The 24,645-nt window shown below is 44.3% G+C and overlaps 1 protein-coding gene across 1 annotated transcript in view; it reads right to left on the reverse strand.

The window, feature by feature from the left end:
• The window catches only part of LOC116474478 (acid-sensing ion channel 2), a 271,244-nt gene that overhangs the window by 52,212 nt on the left and 194,387 nt on the right, over positions 1-24,645 (reverse strand). The window contains exon 3 of the mRNA XM_032162956.2: positions 24,349-24,476. Within this exon, the coding sequence (XP_032018847.1) occupies positions 24,349-24,476 (128 nt within the window). The remainder of the gene's footprint in view (positions 1-24,348; positions 24,477-24,645) is intronic.

Below are 24,645 nucleotides of genomic sequence, written 5' to 3' on the forward strand. Positions count from 1 at the left end.
CAGCCTCGAACTCTTGGGCACAAGTGATCCTCCCATCTCAGCCATCTGAGTAGCTGGGACTACAGCTGAGCAAGTCACCACTCCCTGCTATTTTTTTATTTTTTGAGAATTGAGGTCTCACTATGATGCCCAGGCAGTCCTTGGAATCCTGAGCTCAAGCAATTCTCCCACCTCAGCCTCTCAAATAGCTAGGACTACAGGTGCACACCACCACATCTGGCTAATTTTTATTTTTTATTTTGTTGTAGAGTTGGGGGTCTTGCTTTGTCACCCAGGCTTGCCTCGAACTCCTGGCCTGAAGCCATCCTCTTGCCTTGGCCTCCCAAATGATTGAATTCTTATTAGTCAAATTATATCTGGAAGAGGATAGGGGAGGCAACTTCCATTCTCAACTTCCACTCACTCCTCCAGTGTATATTTGTTAAGTGTCTACCCAGTGCAAGGGGTAGAAGTAAGGGAATGTGTCATTAACATTAGCCTCATGAGACATAACAAACTGAAGGAGAAAAATCAGGCTACATAATTGACAGAATAAAAAGTGGGGTAAAATGAAAAACAATCTATATATCCGATTTTTGAAGTTTTTATTCATTTATCGTTCATAGGAGCCCTTTGAAATTGGAATGATTTTCATTCCACTTTGATGGATGAGTCCCAAAAAGTCAAGGCCCTTGTACGAGATCCCACAGTGATAAAGGTAGGGCTGGGCTTCTGTCTCAGGCCAGTGGGATGTGAAGGCCACACATCAAGCCCCCTCCCAACCTACAACAGAAAGGCTTTCTTTGTGCTTCCCACCATGTGCTTCCCACCATGGCAGGACACCCGGGCCCCATTTCCTGTCAGGATTTCCTCTCAGGGAGTATGAACCCATCTCCTGTGAGTCCTTTCCCTGTGGCAGCTGATGTCTTTTTATTTGGGAGAAGGCAAGGGCTTCATTGCTCAGGGGCAGTAAAGAACTTCCAGAATTGGGGACTTGGTAGTGAGGGCTGAGAGAGAACAACTTGGAACACGTCTGGGTGAAGACTTTTAAAAACCGTCGTACCTGGGAGAAAAATGGCTGTCTCTGATAGTGAACACAAACTCTGGCATGCATGGTGTGTGGATTCTCACCCTGCAAGCAGTTGGCGAGGTCCTGTACCCCATGACCCATCTAATACTTATTCAGCAGATGTTTAGTAGAGCTTTGGAGGCCACCCAGCCTGGTGCTAGGCTTAGGCCGGAGGGTAAAGGATGTCCTCATGGGCCATTTAAAGAGACAAGATACATACATATTGAAGATTTTTGGCTAAAAACTCAGCGTCATGGAACCAGGATCAGGAAAGGGGAAACTTGGTAGGGCCCTCCCTTTCCATTAGATCCAGTGCCTTCACTTTACAGATGGACAATTTGAAGACCTACAGAGGAAAAGTGACTTTACCAAGGCCACACAACCATGTTAATCCGCTGTTGGTTCAGGATAAAGTAAATCAGGGCAGGCTTTTGGAGGTGAGCCACCTGCTATACCTGGAAACCATGGCTTAGAGCTTTGAAGCAAAATAATTCATTCAACAAACATTTCCTAGATGCTTCCTGGGGCCAGGTCCTCTGTTGGACTCTGGGGATATAAAGGTGAGGAAAATGAAAGATGCCCTCAATGTGCCCCAGAATAGTCAGGGGACAGAGATACAAAAATTTGGGTGATTACAGGGAAGTAAGTAGTACTCTTAGCAACAGGCAGGAGCCTGGGGAGTCTGGGAGGTAAACCTGGGATTGTAAAATGATGGATGAGTTACCAAGCAGGCCTGAAGGAAGGGCATCACTGGCAGTGGGAACATCACAGGCAAAAGACCAGAATCTTTGGTGAGCATTTGGCTCTCTGGGGCACTGACAAGACAATTCTAATGGCCGAAATAGAGTTCTTGCAGATAAATAATGGGGCCAACTCATGAAATGCCCAGGCCTAGGCAAGGGTTGAAAGATGGGGATTCTGCTTTCAAGGAAGGATTGGAATCCGAGTCAAGAGACGTCTGTGGATGAACAACTCATGTACCAAGGGCCACAGACAAAGTTGATTCAGGGGAAAAGACCTCTGTGGGCATCTGAGAAGGCTTCCTGGAGGAGGTGGCATGGAAGGAAGTGTTGGATTTGTATATGAGTAGCTAGAGGAGATGGTACCATGGAAGAAAGTGTTGGATTTGTATATGAGGAGCTAGAGGAGATGGAATTCTGAGAAAGATAAAAGGGCAGGCAAGGTTCAGAGATAGGAACCTGCAGGGCACACTGAGTAGCTCTTTTTGACAGACCATCACATCAAGTATGAAACTGGATCACAGGAGGCCTTGAACTTTGGCTTCAAGAAACCACACTTTATTCTTTAGAGTGCAGTTCAACCACTTCAGTAGGGAGCCACCACAGGTGTTTAAGTGAGGGTGGAGCAGGATTAGGGATGCCTGTAAAGTCTGACTTTCCAGAATGTCTGAATTGCCTGAAATATACCTGAACTCCCATCAAGGTAGAGAGAAACAGAAACTTTACAAAGTTAAAAAGAAGAGAAGTGAATCCTTATGGCTAATGAGAGGATGGAGGTGGGCCAGGACAAGGTGAATGGTTCCTTCAAAGCCATTTTGCCTTGGCTGTTGGGAGTGATTTCTTTAACGCATCATCAAGCAACATTTTCTGAGTAGTCCACAACCCCTGCAGAGCAGCCTGGGCCCAAAGCAAGGGGAGGATTAACTAGGTGTATTTGCTGCATGGGGCCCTGGAGAGAAAGGGCTCCGTGCAAGACCTTGTCTCTGACCTGGGGGAGCCAGTACCGAGAGAAGGTCAAACAAAGATGCTTACCCACTCAGACAACCCAGAGAGTGCAAGGGCAGGGGAAAACCTGGTAAGTGAGGTCCCTTTGTGGGCTTCTGAGTGCCTGGACTGGGGGGGTGGAAGGGTGGAATTATCAGAGGGATGCAGGCCTATGTTGACCAATAATTTCAGTTGTAGAATTGAAAGTCTCACCTCCCCAAAGACCCTCAGTCACGAGCAAGCCAGGATGGTTGGTCACTGTAGAGGCAACACCCAGAGGCAATAGAAAATAAGTGATTGTGCCTGAGGTCAGGAGTTCGAGACCATCCTGACCAACATGGAGAAACCCCATCTCTACTAAAAATACAAAATTAGCTGGGCATGGTGGCACGTGCCTGTAATCTCAGCTACTCGGGAGGCTGAGGCAGGAGAATCGCTTGAACCTGGGAGGCAGAGGTTGTGGTGAGAAAGCCGAGACTGTGCTACTGCCTGGGCAACAAGAGCAAAACTCCGTCTCAAAACAAAACAAAACAAAACAAACCCAGAATAAGTGATTGTGAATTTAAGCAGTTGCAACTCAGTGCCAAGCCCTAAATTGGTAAATATATTGGTATACAGTTATTTATAATTTTCTTACATCACCCTTTGTACACACGGAGTCTGTGCTGTGTTGCCTCTCTCACTTTTAATGATAACTTGTGCTTCTTCTTTTTCTGATCATTCTGGTTAGAGGTTTATCAATTTTATTAATATCAAAAAAATCTTTTGGCCTCCTTGTTTTTCTCTATTGTTTTTCTATTTCATTGATTTCGGCTGGAATCATCATCATTTTCCTTGCCATGCTTAGTGTTGGTTCAATTTGCTCTTCTTTTTTTTTTAGTTTTTTAATGCAGAAGCTGAAGTCATTGATTTAAGACTTTTCTTCTTTTCCTAATATAGGTATTTAATTCTGTAAATTTACCTCTTGGTATTGTGCTACTGGCATCCCATACATTTTTATATGATAGGTTTTCATTTTAACCACTTCAAAATTCTTTTTAATTTCACTTTTGACTTCTTCTTTCACCCATGGATTATTTAGAAGTGTGTTATTTTGCTTCTGAATATTTGGAGATTTTCCAGCTATCTTTCTGTTATTGTTTTAATTTAATTACATTATGATCACAGGACATATTTTCTATGACTTGAATCCTTTTAAATGTATTGAGGCTTGTTTCATGGCCCAGAATATGGTCTATCTTGGTAAGCGTGCTATGTGTACTTGTAAAGAATGTGTATTTTGCTACTGTTCTATGGGGTGCTGTATAAATGGTCATTGAGTCAACTTGGTTGAGAGTGTTGTTCAAATCTTCTATATCCTTGCTGGTTTTCTGTCTACTTGTCCTAGCAGTTATTGAGAGAGGGCTTTTGAAGTCTCCAGCCGTAATTGTGGATTTGTTGATTTTTTTTTGCAGTTCTATCAGTTTTTGCTTTCTGTATTTTGAAACTCTGCTATTAGGTGCATAAATATTTAGGTTTTCTCTGTCCTCTTGGTGACTTGACTTTTTTATGATTATGAAATGACCTTCTTTATCCCTGGTGATATTATTTGTTCTGAAGCATACTTTGTCTGATATTAGCATAGCCATTTCAACTTTTTTTTTGATCACTGTAAGTATGGTAATATGTTTCCATCCTTTAAAAAAGCTACTTGCATCTTTATATTTAAAATACATTTTTTCTCGGTAACCAGCATATAGTTGAAACTTTCTTTTTTTTATCCAGTTTGGCAATTCCTTAAATTGTTGTGTTTAAACCGTTTGCATTAAATGTGATTATTGATGTGTTAGATTTAAGTCTATTATTTTGTTACATGTATTCTACTAGTCCCATTTGTTCTCTTTTCTCCCTTCCCTCATTTTCTGCCTCTAACTGGAGTAAATGAAGACAAAATATTTTTGGACTAAAATTGGACACTTTTGTGATTTCATTTATAACCTTTGTTGGATTATAAGCTAAAACTTTTCAGTTTGCTCTTTCAGTGGCTGTTGTAGAGTTTATAGTATAAATCTTTAACTCATCATAATCTACCTTCAAGTACAGCACTTCAGGCAGAGTAGAAGAATTTTCCAATTGTATTCTCCCATTTTTTCCATCTTGTCCTTTACGATATTGCTGTCATTTATTTTACTTATACATATGTTATAAAGTTCATAATATGTTGTTATTATTTAAGCATTCAACTATCTTTTAAGTAAATGTAAATAACAAGGAAAATATATTTACCATTGTAGTTATAGGTTGGTGCAAAAGTAACCATAGTTTTCGCCATTACTTTTTTTTTTTTTTTTTTTTTTGAGACAGAGTCTCGCTCTGTCACCCAGGCTGGAGTACAGTGGCATGATCTCAGGTCACTGCAACCTCTGCCTCCCGGGTTCAAGCGATTCTCCTGCCTCAGCTTCCTAAGTAGCTGGGACTACAGGTGTGCATCACCACGTCCAGCTAATTTTTACATTTTTAGTAGAGACAGGGTTTCACCATGTTGGCCAGGATGGTCTCGATCTCTAGACCTTGTGATCCACGCACCTCGGCCTCCCAAAGTGCTGGGATTACAGGCGTGAGCCACCACGCCCAGCCTTTCGCCATTACTTTTAATGGCAAAAACCACAATTAATACAATTTCTGGTGCTCCTCATTCCTTTTGTGTGAACCCATATTTCCATCTGATGTCATTTTTCTTTTCCTTGAAGAAAAATCTCTTGGAATACAGATCTGCTGGTGATAGACAAGCTGGAGTAAGGATCTGCTGGCTCTTCCGCTTCTATATGTCTGAGAAGACTTATTTTGCTTAATTTTTGGAGATATTTTTACTAGATACAGATTTCTAGATTGACAGCTTTTTTTTTTCTTCCAGTACTTGACAGATGTTGCTCCACTGTCTTCTCCGTTGCATTGTTTCTGGTGAGAAATCTACTGTCTTCCTTATCTTTATTCCTCTGTAGGTAATAAGTTATTTTTCTCTGGATGCTTTTAACATTTTCTTTTATTACTGGCTTTGACTAATTTCGGTATGGCTTTGCTGTAGTTTTCTTCATGTTTCTTGTGCTTGGGGTTCTTTGAGCTTTTTTATGTGGATTTATAATTTTCATCAAATTTGGAAAGGATTTGGCCATCATTTTATAAAATTTTTGTTTCTGCCCTCCCACATGCCCCATACTTCTTGAAAGACTCTAAATACCAGTATGCTAGGCCACTGGAAGTTGTCTCATTGCTACATTCTTCATTTTAAAAATCCTTCTTTTTCTATTTCATTTCCATTTCCTCAAGTTAACTAATCTTTTCCTCTGTAATGTTTAATTTGCTGTTAATCTTATCCAGTGTATTTTTAAAATCAAAGGCATTGTAGTTTTTAATTTCTAGAAGTTCAACTTGGCTTTTTAACAAATGTATTCCATGTCCATCCTTTGAGTTTATGAGATTTAGCTATAAATGTTTTAATATCCTTGCTGGCAATTTCTAATATGTGTTTGTTCTGGGTTATTTTAATTGATTAATTATTTTCATCATAGGTCATATTTTCCTGCTTCTTTGCATGCCTGGTAATATTTGATTGGATGTCAGACATTATGAATTTTAACATGTTGGGTATTGAATTTTTTATATCCCTATAAATATTCTTGAGCTTTGTTCTGGAACACGTTTAAATTACTTGGAAAGAGTTTGACCATTTGGGTTTTGCTTGAAGATTTGTTAGGCAGAAACAAAGCAGCTTTTAGTTTAGGGCTAATTATTTCCTGTTACTGATGCAAGACCCTTGTGGATACTTTACCAAGTGTTCCATGAATTATGAGGGTTTCCAGTTTGACTAGTAGGAATAGGCACTATTCCCAGCTCTGTGTGAGTGCTGCCAGGCACTGGTTCCTCTCATCTTCTCAAATCACTCTTTCCCTGGTTTTGGGTAGTTTTCTCACATGCCTACCCCAGTGAGGAATATGCTGAATTTTCAAGGAGGATTTTTCAGATCTCTGGAGTTCTGTCTCTTTGAAGTCCTCTCCTCTCTGGTGCTCTGTCCTGTGAACTCTGGTTGGCTTGGTCTTTCTGGACTCATAGGTCGGTGTCCTTGACTCAGGGAGTCATTGGGCTCAACCTGGGTCCCCCTCCCTGTGCAGGGCTGGAAAGTCTCTCATGGGCATAAGCTGGGGCAATCATAGTGCTCACCTTTGCTTGTTTCTCATCTCTCTGGGGTCACCTTCCCTTGTTGCCTAATATTCAATATCTTGAAAATTGTTTTTCATATATTTTGTTTTTGGTGTTACTGTTGAGGGTAAGTCCACAAGCTGTACCTACATCTTGGCTGGAAGCAGAAGTCTCTGAAATGGAAGCAGAAGGCTCCATTGCCATCACTGGTCCAGGCCATCTCAATAACAGGCTAATTTTAATACCAATAACAATAACACTAAATGCCATTCTGAAGTAAAGAGTAGATTTGTGTCAGGTGGCCCATCTTTATTATGTGTCATTGCTTCTCCATTCAGAAAAGAGTGACATAGCTACTTCACAACTAAAGTACTTTCATAGCTATTGCCAAATCTGATTCTCTCAACAGCCAGGTGATGTACGTAGGCAGGCATTTGGCCATTTGACGGGAAGAGAGTTTGAGACCCAAAGAGGTATAGTGATCTGCTCATGGCTACCTAGACAGCAAATGGCAGTCAGAACTATAACCAGGGCCGCTGTCCTAGACTCTAGGGCTGGATTTGCTGCTTCCTCTCTCCTGCATATCAAGGCACCAGGCAGGGGCCTCAGCTTTCACTCCTGATCAGTAATGAGACATTCATTTCCCCACTGGGAAGAAGGAGGATGAATAATCCAGCCCCCCTGCTAGAAAACACACGGGGAAGTGATGCAACAATCAACGCCATCCCAGGCGAGCCTCTGTGCTGCCTGGATTCACGGCACGCAGGGCACAATGCTGTATTTTTCTGACTGTTGCCATGGTGTGTGGACAAAATATGAGCATGTTTCCTTGGAAAACTTCAACAGTGACTCACCCTCATTTCTGCTGGGATCAATTGAAGAATGGGCAAGCTGGGAGCAGGGGGGAGGGAATAGCCAGGAGCAAAATCAGGACACAGATAACAGCAATGTTTGCTACCTATCAGCAAGTGGGTTGCTAATGCAAAGTGGTTTCTTAAAAGCTTGGAAAATAAAAACAACAGCCATTACATTCGAAAAGTTAGCATTAGAAAAAGATGTGTAGCTCCGAAATGAATTCTCTTTAATCAAGGATCTCATTTCCTCTTGGTTACCAAAAACTCTGTCCACATGGAGTGGTCAGAAAGCTCTGGTCCCTTTGGTGGCCTGCGAGCTCAGAAGCAGCATGGGATGGTGGAAAGAGCACAGGCTTTGGAATCTGAAAGGTCGGGGTTTGAATTGTATCTCTCCCTTACCAAGCCTTAGTTTCCCCATCTATAAGATGGGCACAGGGAAGCCTATCTTGCAGGGTGGCCGTGATGAGGCAGCCTGGATAAAGGAGCTGGTACACGGTGCTCACTCATTGCGACCGTCACACTGGGGATCCTGAGAGACTAAGAACAGGGAACAATGGGGTTGATAATGGCAGCTCCACTCAGTGAACTGTGATGGAATGCTAAGACTCATTTACAGAGACCTCCTCGTGGCAGGAGAAGATGTTTATGGGAAACAATGTTGAGGGACAAATGGAGAAAACAATATCAAAGTCCAATGGACAAACTGGGCTAGAGATGATCATTGGAAGCTGCTTTGCCCAGAACCCTACTGAGAGGGCCCACCGCTATGGGCTGTGGGTAAGGGGAGGTTTTGAGGAAGTGGAACCTTGTGTAAGCAGGGTTAGGAGGCCTGCCAACAGAGGGACAGAGGAGGGAGAGGGGAGAGAGGACAAGGGAGAGGGACCTGAGGAGAGAGAACAACAGAGAGAATAGCTCCTTAGCTCTCAGTCTCAGTACCAGCAGGTGTGTGTGTTTGCTTTCCAGGGAGCTCTTCCCAGCCTTCAGTAACCATTGCCCTTGGCTGGCTCTAGCCTCCGAGGCTCTCTACTCCTTGTATCCCCAGGAGCCCTAACTGAGGCAGAAACAGAGAGAGTTATACAGAAAGAAAATTGCAAGGAAAGATACCAAAATCATAACCATTACTTTCAATAGATGGAGGTGCTACGGGTTATGTTTTTCTATTTTTCTGTTCCCTCCCTGGCATTTTCTACAGTAGCCATATAGTAAAATCTTCAAGGAAAAACAAAACAAAAGCATGGTCCACAGGCCTCTGGGGCTGCTGTTGCCCACCCTCCCTTCCGTGTTGGCCCTGCCCCTTGTCATGCCCTCTCCCTGCCTTTTTTGGAGGTGCCGTGTGCCTTTGCTGGTTGCAGGTCTGCGTGGTCCTCCTCCCCTTTCCCCAGGCCTGGTAATTTCCACTTCCATTTGCTGAGCTGACCTTCCTTCCCGAGCACCTGGGGTTCCTCACAGCATCTGCCCAGGAAAAGGCCTTTGGGTTCCATGTCTAGGTTCCTCTATCTCTGAGTTCCTCAGAGCCTGCCTTGTTCTCCTGGGCAGAATAAAAGCAGAACACCTGAGGGCAACTGCAGGCAGTTTTGTTCAATGGTTAGAGCCAGGCGTTGGTGTCAAGCTGATTCCAATTCTAGGCTGTACCACTTTCTAGCTGTGTGTCCTTTAGCAGGTTTCTTAACCTCTCAGTGCTCCAGTTGTATTTTCTGTAAGATGGTTTCCAGTCATTGCTACCTAATTAGATTTGGGAGGTACACCTGAGATACTGGGTATGCTGCATTTAGAAAGGTTCTGGACTTTATAGATAAGACTTTCAAGGAATTGTACCAGTTATGATGGTGAGCGTGGTGGCTCCACTCAATGAACTGTGATGGCATGCGAAGATGGATGTTACAGAGGCCTCCTCATGACAGGTCTGATACCAGTTATGGTTCCTTGAAAGTCTTCCGCAGAGTGAGGTCACCTCCACTGCCGTGTCCCCTCTGAGAGGTGGTAATATGGTTTGGCTGTGTCCCCACCCAAATTTCATCTTGAATTGTAACTCTCATAATTCCCATGTGTTGTGGGAGGGACCAGGTGGGAGGTAATTGAATCATGGGAGTGGTTTCCTCCATACTGTCCTCATGGTAGTGAATAAGGCTCATGAGAGCTGATGGTTTTATAAGGGGTTTCCCCTTTTGCTTGGCTCTCATTCTCTCTTGTCTGCTGCCACATAAGACATGCCTTTCACCTTCTGTCATGATTGTGAGGCCTCCCCAGCCACATGGAACTGTGAGTCCATTAAGCCTCTTTTTCTTTATAAAGTACCCAGTCTCAGGTATGTCTTTATCAGCAGTGAGAAACGGACTAATACAGGTGGGAAGCCCTGCTTCTCCTCCTCCTCACTGAGGTTCTGAATATAGCTAAGCCCAGATTCCTCTCCCCACTCTGCCATCAGTAAGCACCAGAAATGCGTTCAGGAAAGGGGTGAGACAGTCTTCATTATCACCCCTTCAGGTCACAGAAGCTGCCTCAGTGATGAGGCTGTTTTGATGCTTGACATCAGGGCAGCCTGACACCCCGGGTAAAATCTCCTCCCCTGCTGGTCTGCTCCTTCTGCTGGTCCCCATCAGGCCTTTGGGGGAAACTTGGGGGCTCACTTCAATTCCACAAACACCGGCTGAGCCCCTACTATGTCCTGAGCACTGGGACAGGTGCTGGGCATGGATAGGAGTAAGTCTCATTCCCAGTGATAGATACAGAACAGGCAAAAAGCATGGAAGTAAAGGACCCATTGTCTTTACAGTGGAGAAGGGAGATGTGACTTCCTAAAACCAAGAGCAGGACATCCCAGTGGTACAGCCCAGAAACTGAGGGCATTGAGCAGGGAAGAGGAGAATGTGATTTTAGGAGCTAAGGAACCGTTAAAAACAGCTGTCAATCTAATGCAACTAATCAATCCAATTCAAATTAATTGAATCTCATCTAATCCACTGAGCTAATTAAATCCATCCTACATGGATGGAAGAATAGCATGGTGACTGGCACTGCTAGAACATATGCCCTGCCCTCTTCAATGATTTGGGGGAACTGTGGTCTCTAATCCCAGCTAATTTTTTTAAAAAATTCTAACTTCAAAAACAGACAAAAATCTTTCAAATGTTGCTTTTCCAAAAAGGGAAACTTCTGAGCCATAGGCCTCTTGCTATGTCCTTGCAAGTGCTGGGAACAGAAGTAGGGTCTGATGGAGGCTGTCCACTAAGGAAGGTATTACAGGGACAGTCCAGGTAGGAGGCTGTGCCTGGCTACACGGAGCAGGCCAGACCCCTCCTCATTTATGTGAGCCTGTCTGTGTATTAGGAGTCGGGTCCAAACCATAAAACATATTTGTAAATAGCTGCATGATGCACATCCTTAAAAATTGCCAACCCAAATGTCCAACAACGATAGACTGGATTAAGAAAATGTGGCACATATACATCATGGAATACTATGCAGCCATAAAAAATGATGAGTTCATGTCCTTTGTAGGGACATGGATGAAATTGGAAAACATCATTCTCAGTAAACTATCGCAAGGACAAAAAACCAAACACCGCATGTTCTCACTCATAGGTGGGAATTGAACAATGAGAACTCATGGACACAGGAAGGGGAACATCACACTCCGGGGACTGTTGTGGGGTTGGGGGAGGTGGGAGGGACAGCATTAGGAGATATACCTAACGCTAAATGACGAGTTAATGGGTGCAGGAAATCAACATGGCACATGGATACATATGTAACAAACCTGCACATTGTGCACATGTACCCTAAAACCTAAAGTATAATAATAAAAATAAAAAAATAAAAAAAATTGCACAATTAATATAGGAATACATAAATTCACACTTATAAATATGCCAGGGATCCAGTAAAAGTGAAGAATCTTCCTGCACACTCAATTGTGTTCTCTTCCTCTGAGCAGCTCTCAGTATGGTAGGCACCACTCTAGACTTTTTCTGTGTGCTGATATGCATACATGCACATTTATAATTATATAGTTTAGGGTGTGGGTATTTTTAATACAAATGTGACCACCTTGTATGCATTGTTCTGCAACTTGCTTTTTCCACCTACCAGTATGTCTTAGAAATTTTCCCCAAGGGATCTCCAAATCTTCCTTACCCAGTTTAACTGTTGCAGGGGATGGGGGAAATGCATAGGCATGTTCCCTCCTCAGTGTAATCATCCTTCTATTGATGAACATTAAGTTGTGTCTAAATTTCTGCTCATACAAACAGTGCTGCAGGAAAGATCTCTATCTATGTTGCTTGGTGTACATGAGTATGTATTTCTTTAGGGCAGATTCTAAGAAGTAAAACTGCCAGGTTGAAGGGAATGCATGCTTTTTTATTTTACGGATGTGTTGTGCCACATCCCCACCCATCTCCCCAGCCCAGAGGCCCTACCAGTTTATATTCCCCTCAACAGCTGTCCCAGCTGCCCTCTCTAAGAGATAGGTGGCTTCTTTGCTGAGATGCAGCTCCCCTTCTGCTTGTCCCTTCTGTGGTCCCCTTGGCTGTCCTGCAGACCTTGGTCCAAGGCCATCTTCCTGTCCTTTGTCACCCAAAAGCATCAAAGGCCCTATTTTAAGGACTCTGAGTGCTATTTCAAAGCACACAGGACATAAATCGGGGAGTGATGACTCTCATTTCAGAATGATTTCTTCTTCCACAAGAGGATCTGCTTCAGGGTTTGGAGCAATCGATGAACCAATATTGATTATGCCTGCCATTTATTCATTCATTGATTTACAGTGTTAGGCTTGTGCTAGCTGCTGCAGAACACTTGCCTTCAAAGGGTGTTCTCTCATTGGATGGAGCAAGACATGCAAATACCTTGTGTTATTGGGTAAATTTATATTAATAGACAATTGACTGCTATTAAAACATTTTAATTTCTCAAAGAAGGAGAGAGACAGGGAGAGGGACAGAAAGTGAAAGATCTCAGTAGGTGAGGGACCAGAGGTATTTTGGGGATGAAGCAGTCTAACAGATAAGCACTATGATTTACTAGCCCACAGAGAATGATTACTGGAGCTGTCCAGCCCGTTTGTCACAACATTAACAAATGCAAGGACTTCTCCAGTTGTGATGGCTCGGCAATAGTTGTTTTTCAAGCCTGAAGGAGGAGGGGAGAACAGGAAAGAGGACCTGCTCAGACCCCTCCTTCCTTTACCGTTGTCAAGGGGGTGTGACAGTCAGTAAGACTGTTCATATTCAGTCATTCATTATAGTTGATATTTCTAAAAGACGTGTTGGTGATTCTTTAAACTTCTCAGTTGCCAAGAAAAAGATACAACAGCTTTTAGCCTATGCATGGAAGTGTCCTCTATAGGCCCTTTTTCCCCCTTTAAAAAAAAGTCAGAAACCAAAGCCACACCATTTGGAGTTCAGAGAGTGAGCTTCCCATGAATCAAAAGATAACGTGACACTGGGCAGCAGGACCAACCAAAGCATGGTCTGGTTTATTAACTTGTCCCCTGAGTAAGATAAAGTAGGTGAGTCAAGAGACATTAGGGCTCCTTTCCTCTGCCTGGGTCCAAGGAGGAAATAAGCCACCAAGAGATAAGCAGCTGGCTTTTGATGTCAGATCCAGTGCCGAGTGGGTGCAGGAGCAGCCAGTTCTCCCTGGCGATGCTAGTGAGGGTGGTCACCACCAAGGGTCTGCACCGTGGACCCAGGCTGGGGCTGCCATGTCAGCACCATTTCTAGCTTATCCTTTCTTCCTGGGTCTCAACAAAAAGACTTATTTTTTAGTTCCTAGTGTTCAAAGAGTATTTAAGTTACACCATATTTGAAGGCTAAGCAGAACTTAAATGGATTGTAAATTATTTAAGTTAGCCCTCAGAGATCATTGCACAATATTCGATCCATCCATCGTTCCATCTAAGAATTATAAGACCTAATCTTTTCCCTTAAGAGTTTACGGTATACTGGGGGCATACTACCAGACAAATAAGAGCTCTTTTATTTGATTGATCGATTGTAGAAATGGTATCTTGCTATGTTGCCCAGGCTGGTCTCCAACTCCTGATCCTCCCCCTTCAGCTTCCCAAAGTGCTAGGATTATAAGTATGAGCCACCACACCCAGTCAGCTATAGCCCTTACTCCATGATTGATTGGTTGATTGATTGGCTACCTCTCCTGCTGGCCTGTAAGCTCTAAGAAGAACCAGGCTAGTCTTGTCCACTGGTAACCTAACACCTAACACAGTGCCTGGCACATAGTAGGTGATCAATAAATGTCAATATGAGATGATCAGAAAGTAGGACAGGAAGAAGGCTCAAGGCCTATGTGGGGCAGTGTGTAGATGAGAGGGGGGTGTGTGCTGGAGGGCAGTGAGATATAACCACTGGGAAAAGTGATGGCGGGAGCCAGGAGGTAGAATTTGGGCTTTATTTTATGGGTTGGGAAAGACATTAATGGGTCTCAAGCAGGCTGTGACATGATAAAGTCCTCTCTCTCACATTTATTTATTCATTCATTTCATTCAATGCAATTTATTGAACATCTTGTAGATGTAAGGCACCACGTAAAATATAAAGAATAGAAGTATGATAGAATCATATCCCCAAAGAGTTCCCAGTCTGGCAGGGGAGATAGATAAGTAAACAGACGGTTATAATGTGTACATTTTATGCTGGAGATTTCCACATAATACTCTGGTATGGCCATGTTTGTGCTGAATCTTGGAGGAAGGACACATACACATCACAAGTGAGGTGATGAAAGGGTGGAAAGGGTGTTGCTGGCAGAGGGAGCAAGGAGAGAGTGTACGATTGCTGGGAGGAGGGCTCTGTTTAATATGGCTGGGGTGTTGTATGGGAGGCTGGGGGAATAGAGTGAAAGGCCACTGAAAGAGAGGCAGGAGCCAGACTGGAGAGGTCTGTGAAGAGATTCTTGGACTTCATCCTGTGGTTCATGAGGGAGGGAGATGAGCAGGGCTGTATTTTAGAATGGCCATGTTGATGCAGAGAATGGGTTGCGGAGGGACAGAGTGAGCACTGGGGAGGCCAGTGAGGCAGTTGTTTTTCTTATCTGGGTGAAAAAAACATAAGGAACTGAAATAAAGTATTGTCTGGAGTGGGGGATAATAACAGCTAGCATCAATTGGGCACTTACAGTATGCCAACTGTTCTATGGGTATTACATGTATGAACCCACTTAGTTCTCCAGTCCCCCTATGAGGTAGGAACCAGCATTATCCCCATTTTGCAGATGAGGAGAATGAGGAACAAGGTTCCACAACTAGCAAACGGGGATTTGCACTCCGGCCATTTACAGAGTTTTGAATCTAGGGGAGCATCAATTATGGGGTGCAGGTGTGGGGACAGGGAGAAGATGAATTTAGTTTTGACTGTTGATTTGGGATGTCCATGGGACTCTAAGTGAAGAGTTCAGCAGCCCCTGAAATTGTTGGGTTTGGAGCTCAGGAAAGAGGTCCAGGCTGGGGTGGCAGTCTGGGAATTATAGAAAAGGATGCTGTAACCTGGGAGAGGACAATACCAGCAACCTGGAATGCCACTAGGTAAGGGGTGGCAGGGGAAGAATTGCTTATGAAGGGGGCCAAGGCAGAGTGGCCAGGGAGGTGAGAGGAAGCTGGGCAGGAGTGAAGAGGAGTGTCTCAGGGAGGATGTGGTCCACAGTCCACATGCTGGTGAGAAACCAGGTGGGATAAAGACGGAGAAGTATCCCTGTCAACAAAGCCTGGGTTTAGCCAAAGAGATCTCATGAGCAACCTTGACAAAGAAAAGTTTCAGTGGAGTGCTGGAGGTGGACTGGCAAGAAAAAGGGCATAAATGAAGAATCAGGGATAAGCAAGCACTGCAGGCCCCCCTTATCCATGGGGATACGTTCCAAGACCACCAGTGGATGCCCGAAACTGCAGATAGTACCCACCCCTATATGTATCATTTTTTCCCTATACATACATACATACATACATACCTCTGATAAAATTTAATTTATAAATTAGGCATAGTAAGAGATAAACAAAAATAACTAATAACAAAATAGAACAATTATAACAATATGCCAGCATCATGACTCTTGCTCCTTGGGGCCATGATTAAGTAAAATAAGGGTGACTTGAACACAAGCACTGCCATACCTTGATGGTAAATCTGATCACCGAGACGGCTGCTAAGTGACCAGCAGGCAGGCAGTGTATGTATGCAGCGTGGATATGCTGGACAAAGGGCTGATTCACTTCCTGGGTGGGATGAAGTGGGATGGTGCGAGATTTCATCACGCTACTCAGAACGGTGCACAACTGAAAACTGATTATTTCTGGAATTTTCCATTTAATATTTTCAGGCTGCAGTTGACTGTGTGTAACTGACATCGGGGACCAAGAACGTTTTGGTGACTTTGTCAGGAAGGCAAGGAGAGGAAGAGGCTGCAAGGTAATGGGGAGGTAAAATAAAGAATAATTTTATCTCCTCCTAAGACTGGAGTATATTTTTATGGAATTCAGTTTTTGATTCCCCAACAGTGCTAAGCACAATACCTAGCTCATCCTAGCCAATCAGCAATTCTTTGAAGAATCCTTCTAATTCCTCCCCCATCCTCTGCTGTCAAGTCCACCTTGAGAAAATCAAGCTCATATTGTGCAGGAAAAAATGGTGAAAACTTGACTCTTGGTAAAATCGTCTGGGGATCTGAAGATATTTCTACTTTAGATGCTGAGTAGCAACAAGTGATTAAGTAGCTAAACTAGCAGATGCTTAATTGATTCTTATTCTTGGGCTATTCGTGGGAAACAGTGTACCCTGTTGATGGTGAAGGCAGTGTCTACACAGCGGGCTATCTCACCTCATGGCACCTCTCCAGTGCTTTGATGGGGTGGAAATAGATGCTTCCATATTTATGTGGCTCCATATTTGGCCATTTGGAAGTCACTAAAGGCATGTGTAATAAATTCTCTCTTCTGCCTTGAAAAAAACCAACTGGGCAAGCTTCCATTTCTAATGGGGTCCGTGAAACATGGATATTAAGGACCATGGATCTGGCTGTCAGATTGACAAATGAGTCTTCCCTTTTGAAAGGCACTTAGGAAGTTATAATTGGAAGCTTGAGAGGAGTTGTCAAAAGCAGGCAGTGGGCATCCCACCAAGCTGCTGGGCCTTTTTATTTAGGGGTGGCGTGAGGGATACTGTTTCTTCTTGTGAGCCATGGTGGGATTCCCTCCAAATGGTGGAAATGTGGCCAACTTACACCAGGGGCAAAGGCTTAGGCTTCTGTAGGAGCCAACTTGTCCTGCCAAAGACCTAACTAGGGCTGGCAAGACCTAAGTATTCTTATTTGCCTTTATTATAGTCTAAACAGGCTAGAGAGGCAGTGGTTAGATGCAAGGTGTTGTGTGATGTTAGACATTCTCAGGGCACTTTAGATACAGCTCAAGTGACATAAAGTCTAGGTTGTGGAATGGAAACCCTTCTCATTCCTGATGGTTTCCAGCTGGTAGTGAAAGAGGTTCTTGGTGAGAGTGGGATGCCTCTGGGCAGGGACATTCAACCCTGGCTCCCCAAGGTGTTTCCGAGGCTGTCAAATATAAACCCAGGGCCATGATTTCCAGGAAATTTCCCGAACAAGAAGGTTGGTGGGCCAACTAATTGCCCAGAATCTCTAGATTCATTCCCAGGACCACCACCAAGTACAAGCAAGGTGGCTGAATAAATATTTGATGAATACATGGATCAACTCTTAGAAAACAAGAATCACCACCTGGCTCTTTGAAGAGAGGGTGGGAGATGATGAAAGGCTTCTGATATCAAATCATGACTTGGAATTCCAGGCATGGTGGCTCACACCTATAATCCCAGCACTTTGGAAGGCAGAGGTGGGTGGATCACTTGAGACCAGGAGTTCAAGATCAGTCTGGTCAAAGTGGTGAAACCACGTCTCTACTAAAAATACAGAAATTAGCCGGGAATGGTGGCACAAGCCTGTAATTCCAGCTACTCCAGAGGCTGAGGCACGAGATTTGCTTGAACTCAGGAGGTGGATGTTGCAGTGAGCAGAGATCATACCACTGCACTCCAGCCTGGGTGACAGAGTGAGACTCTGTCTCCAAAAATAAATAAATAAATAAATAAATAAATAATCATGATTTGAGCAAAGAGTCTGATTCATGATGTCAACGTTGAAGACAGCTTAGTGCTGTCCCCACACCACATGAATATCCCAGCTTTGCAGTTTCACATATATTTACTCACTCATTTAATTTTCCCTGAATTCCAGAATTTTGTGCTGGCTCTCTTATCTGTTCATCCACTCTTTTTTTTTTTGAGACGGAGTCTCACTCTTTCGCCCAGGTTGGAGTGCAGTGGCACTATCTTGGCTCACTGCAAGCTCCGCCTCCCGGGTTCATGCCATTCTCCTGCCTCAGCCTCCCGAGTAGCTGGGACTACAGGCGCACACCACCATGCCTGGCTAATTTTTTGTATTTTTAGTAGAGACAGGGTTTCACCGTGTTAGCCAGGATGGTCTCGATCTCCTGACCTCGTGATCCGCCCGCCTTGGCCTCCCAAAGCGCTGGGATTACAGGCGTGAGCCACCATGCCTGGCCTGTTCATCCACTCTTATCTACACAGATGGCTTCCAGATCTATATCCCTAGCCCTGACCCCTTTCATGAGCTTTTGCTTTGATTAGCTTGTCTAAGCCAGAAACGATATGAACATATCATCCATCACAGCCTGGCTTCATAACCTCAGGGAGAAGGGCTTTCAGGGCAGATTTTTAATGGGACAGTTGGCAGAGGTGAGTTGAGGAGGCAGCAGGGAGCATTAGAGTATAACATTGGATTGGTTATCCAGTTGTACTTCCAACAACTCACATTTATGGATCTTATCTATAAGCAAGGCACTGGGGCCACAGAATCCAAAAGACACAATCCTTGCTCTCGGAGGGCTCCCAGTCTATAAGAGACAAGGGCTGACAGAGGCAAAAGAAGGCAGTTCTGGAGAGGTAGGTGTCAGGAGCAGTGATCCACATGAAGTAAGCCTACATGGGAATGTTGTATCCTTAGGAGTGTGACAAAAAATGCCAAATCCCCCACTTCATTCTGTGAGTGCTCCAAGACAGAGGCCAGATCTTCCTTATCTTAATTTTTCCAGCACATTCAGTGCTCAGCGAATATTTGCTGAGGGAATAAATGAATGTACAATATATTGTATGGAGCAGCTAACTATTCCTAGGAAGGTGGCAGGATAAGACAGCAAAGGTCTTCTTAAAGGCCATGACCTTTGGGTGGTATCTGGAAGTGTGAATAGGCCTTTGCCAGGTAGATGAAACAAGGAAGGGCAGACGGAACAGAGGGAGCAGATGCACAGAGGCAGCCATCAAAGAGCATGGGGTGTTTGGTGGACGGTTCTGCATCATTGGGATGTAGGGTCCATGCTAGTCAACCACAGGCAGATGAGGAGGCTGGAGAGGTGAGCCATGGCCAGGCTGGGCAGGGACTCCAGAGCCATTCTAAGGGGTTTAGATTTTTGTGAGTTACAGAAAGCCCTGGAATGTAAGGGTGTTATGTTTGGTAGTGCTGTGACCACTGTGGATGTGGGTTGAGGAAGGGGTACTACCAAGGAGGTTGGCCAGAGCCTCTCTCCTAGAGTTTTAGGCTACTCCACCCCAGCTCCCGCTTCTCACTAGCAGGAGCCCAGATTCTGCCTCCCAGAGCTGGGGAGAGTGTTTATCTCACATCCTTGTCATAATTTACCCTATGAGCATCCCATGCCAGCTGGCAGAACAGGGAGTGGGTGCAGAACTGCTGTCGGCCAAACTTCCTGGTGATCCTTGTGTCCTTGAGTGAGCAGGGACAAGGACTCCCAGGTGGTGAATGCTAGAGGTCATTTGAAGTCATCTCATGGAATCCTGTCATTTTACAGATGGAAAAACTGAGGCCCAGAGAGGGCAGTGACCTATCCAAAGTCCCATGACACAGCAGGACTAGAATCCAGGCCTCTGGGCTCCTAGGCTGATTTGTTCTCCACAGTACTGAGTAGCCTTATTTCTTTAGGCTTATGGTAGGAAAAGACCAGCCTGCCAGCCAGTCCCTCCTTGGATTAGCTCCCTGTGTGCTCTCTCCAGAGAGTCTTCCTGAGTTACAACTGTGCAGTGTGGCGGAGCAGAAAGAGCATGGGTGCAGGAACCTGGTAGATTTGGGCTTGAAGCCCAACCCTGCTGCTCCCCTAGCTATGCAACCTTGAACAAGTTACTTAACCACGCAGTTTTGTCATCTGGAAAGTGGAGATATCAGTACCTCCCTTGCAGGGTTGTTGTGGGAGATTAAATGAGATAATGTGCCTCAAGTGTCCCTACAGCATAATGCCTGGCAGGTAGCATGTGCTCCATTGATAGGGACTGTTGTTATTCTTCTACCCCTCCCAGGGTTCTATTTCTGCTTCCGGCATATTATCCCGCTGCCTGTCTCTGGTGGTCCTGGGATTGCGCAGAGGCTTTTACAGCAACTGAGTTAACCAGGGCACTTCTTAAGGTTGTCTAGGAAGGCAACCAAGGCATACCTTGGTTTATTTGTTTTTAGGGCAAATGCAGGTTAAGAAAGCAATCTTTGGACTGGGTTGTAGCCCGAGTAGATTCTTTAGGACAATAAAATAAAATTTAAAACATTTGGAAAGGCGTGGTGTGTGTGTAATTATGCATGAGTGAGATAATTTTCACCATGCAAAAAGACTTTCCCATTTATACAAAGATTCATGGTAGGATTTCTTTAAGTCACTAGTTCACTAGTTCCTCTTAGGGCTCTTACTCTGGAGTCAATTTTGCCAGCATGATTCACACCAACCTTCCAGGAAAGGGCTTTCTACTTCCTACCACTTGTCCCCATGGCCTTCCTGCAAAGTTTCCTTAAACTTTGAGCCAAAGCAGCAGAATCTTGGATGGATAGCAACGTAGCTGCCACATTTTATGGATATACCATATACTATAAGATGCACCATGATTTTATGTATCTCCAAGAAAGAAGAACAAACACTGCTTATTGTAATTTTAAGACTTAATTGATTGTAAAACAAATCCTTATTTCAGAAATGTTAAAATGTGAACACAAATATGCCTCTTAACAATCAATGAAATGAAGTGTTTGAGGACCAGGATCAACTGGATAGGTTTGCATACTCGCAGAATGAGAGCATACAGCTGGGGCTAAATTCCCAAAATATACTTGGCTTAACATTATTTTTTCCTTTGTTAAAGAAACCACTAATCTACAGGCTCTGTGAGGGCAGAGACTGCATCTCTTTTGTTTACCACTGTATCTCTACCACTTCACTCGTAGTAGGTATTCAGCAAATATTTGCTGTATGAATAAATAGAACAAAGCCACAACATGAAAGAGATGGAAAGCCCACAGAAGAAAATAAATCATTCATAATTCCCCCACTGTGGGTATTTTGGCTGATTTCCTTCAAGTCTTATTTCCTGTGAATATGCTCTTTTATATACATGTAAATATAATGTATTATTAGATTTAGCTCTGGGATGTGTTTTTGTATTTCTCTATTAATATAAATGAAACGATGAAATGAGATGACGCGGAAATGCTTTGAAGACTGTAAAATGTTTAACAAATATCTTATCAGTTATAATAATCATGAAAATACAGACATGAATGGGGCTGATTTTCTGAGAATACACTTCAAAACTAACAGCAAATTTGCCCTCTGAAGCCGGGAATATGTTCTATTTCCTCATCCTACTCACCATGGGGAGTCCTTCTGTTTCATATTGGGAAGGGAAAGAGAAACTTAAGGCTTCCTAGAAGTCATAGCTCCAACTTCCCACCCGTCTCACAAATTTCTTCCATCTTACTAATGGAAGATCAGCCAGGGCTAGGGGAGGAAAAAGCACATCTCTTAGGCTGATGAAAAATAGCAGCCTACGGAGAACTTCCTCCTCTCCACCCTTTACTAGCGGTGGGGAGAAGTTACACACTGGATTCCAAGGAATGCTGTTCACTTATTCTGCTGCTAATAACAATGTAGATAGCAAAGAGATGTCAACACAAGTAAGTAATTCATCATAGTAGGGGTAGATACATTCAACAAGCCACAAAGTCAGATTTGCCACGGACAACTAATTAAAAATGTACTTTTAGAAAGTCACAGAATTTATACACATATTGATGAGTCTAACCTGTGCCTGGTTCTTTGAAGGGATGTGGGTTTACTCATACAACAGAAGGGAGTGCTGACTGATTTTCTCTCCTTGACCAAACTCTAGCCAGGCTCTTCGGAGCCCTCTTCTCTTCTAAGCCTCACCCTTAGTTGGCCTATGAAGACTTGAACAAACACTAGCATAGTTTCTAACAGCTCCAGGTCACATCCCTAGAATGCCTGTATCCCCTCTTAAAGTGCCTGCCTGAGAAAACCCGAGGCTGCCAAGAGAATTTACTGTTTGCTCCAGCCAACACCTGAATATAGGGCCCCTGTCTCCCCGTCTCTGTGGGAGGGTAGGAGCCTAACTAACTTCAATAAGCACCAGTTAGCAAACCCAGATGCTTTTTGCAGGGACCAGCACCCAAGCCCCTTCCTGGTTTTTATGAGTTTTTACTTCTCTGACTCTGCTGCTCAAGCCCTTGCTGTTGCCTCTGCCCACTCCCTCATTCTCTCTTTGAAACACCCAGGCCCTCTCTATGAATTGGGGTTGAGTTCAGTTCATGCTGCACCCTCTTCCCTACTGCAAAAGTAAATAATTGATTAAAATCTGCCCTCACCATGTCAACCCATGTCCAGCTTTGTTTACTTTTGACAGTACTGAGGAGCTCACCTAGGCTAGTAGCTCAGGCTCTCAGCTCACCCAGGCTGCCCGTCCATCTGCATGCCTTTACTGGATAATCCTTGTTCTCACTCTTCTTGACTCTCAAATCCTTAGCCTTGAACTTTGCTCCTGCCATCCTCATGCCCTCCTTTGTCCTCAAGGATATATTTTCCTGGTTGCACCATTCGGTTTCTACCTTGCATACCCTTGGATATTCCCTTTTCTGCTTGCATCATGTGTCTCAGTCTCTGGGAGCCCATAGAGGCCAGGCTAACCTTCCAGCACCTCCTGCTCCTGCATCAAGGCTGCAATCCCATTCCATATGTGCTTCAGTAAAGGTTGACCTTGGCCTTCATTAACTGCCCAGGCATTGTGTACAGGGCACAGTTTGTGAGGCCTATGCCATCAACACTTTCCCAGAGAGTAAAAAATAATATAGCTCACGTGTAGATTTACAACCAGTGTTTTTTTTTTTTGAGACAGAGTCCAGCTCTGTCTCCTAGGCTTGAGGGCAGTGGTGCAATCTCAGCTCAGTCAGCTCAACTGATCCTCCCACCTCCACCGCCCAAGTAGCTGGGATCACAGGCATGCACCACCATGCCTAATTTTTTTTTTTTTTTTTGGTAGAGATAAGGTCTCATGATGTTGCCCAGGCTGGTCTTGAATTTCTGGGCTCAGGCAATCCTCCTGCCTTGGCCTCCCAAAGTGCTGGGATTACAGGCGTGAACCACCGTGCCCAGCCCTACAACCAGTTTTTAATGCAGAATATCATTTTATAAAATGGCTGAACAGCTGTGATCAGTACCAGATGAAAGATAACATTTGAGCCAAATTTTAAAAGCAAGCTGAACTCATCCATTACGTGCATGTATCTTTCCTTGCTCCTCCGTCGTGGTTCTCCCTGAATCTCCCTTTCCCACACCCCAGAGCGGGTGCTTTCACTACTCACTGACTTAGCTCTGCCTAAGGTCTTCCCCAGAAACTTGTCTTAGATAATCTGGTTTAGGATTCCCTCCCCATCACAGTCTCTTCAGCTTTTATTCTAGGAAAACCAGGCAACAAGTATTCAGGAGATAAGAGAAAGAAAGGGAGTCTGTGTCTCTCCACAGTCCTGCTTTGAGACTGCCTCCCTACTGAGAGTTTGCGAAGGTCTCCCTTTTGAGATGTAAGACTCGCTTCAGACGTGAGGCTGTGCCCGTCCTCTCTCCACCCACAGACAGAATTGATGCAGCAGTCCCAGCTGGCCAGCTGAGGTCCCCTCCCCAGCGCTATATCAAAGAGAGCAGGCAGAAGCCCATGTAACAAGGGCTCGCTCCACTTAAACTCTGTGATGGGAGAGGGACGCCTCCACCCCTTTTCTTTTTGTAGGCTGCTTTGAATTGTATTAACGCAAGTGATGAAACATATCAAACCCTGGTTAGCAGCTTCCCTTAGCATCCCCTGGCTAAAAAAAAAAAAAAAATTTTTTTTTTTGAAATTAACTTGTACAAAAAGTCAACGGTAACAGAATGGTCTGGAAAAGAAAAAACCCAACCAGTTTGGTGAAAAGAAAAATGAGCTGGGTTTCCTTCATGCCCAATTTTAGGGACCAACAGGTGGTACAGGAGAACTGGTGAAGAAGGTTAGCCAACATCTTTCTCTAGTTTCACAGTAAAGCCCTTGACCGAGTGGGAATTCCATTTCTCCTCCTTGTGCGTCTGCAGGGGGTCGGGGGAGGCTGAGGACCATCAATCCTGGGAGCCCAGGGAACTTACCCTCTGCTCCTGTGTGGCCACAAAGGTCTGGAACCCTGGAGCCACCCCAAAGCCCAGCTCTTGGATGAAAGGTGGCTCAGACTGACTGTGGATCTGAACTTTCACTCCTGCTTCAAATGTCGTTTCCTCTGAAAGAACAAAGACGGACAGAGCCGTGGGTCAGTAACAACAGATGCTCATGGAGTCCTGGGATTGAAAAGCTCAAAGGGATGCTGAAAAGACCCTGTGATAAGCAGAACAATGGCCCCCAAAGGTGTCCACGTCCCCACCTCCGGAAACTGTGACGAAGTTGCCTTA

This window comes from Hylobates moloch, unplaced genomic scaffold, assembly GCF_009828535.3.
Source record: "Hylobates moloch isolate HMO894 unplaced genomic scaffold, HMol_V3 SCAFFOLD_10, whole genome shotgun sequence".
NCBI classification, from domain to species: domain Eukaryota; kingdom Metazoa; phylum Chordata; class Mammalia; order Primates; family Hylobatidae; genus Hylobates; species Hylobates moloch.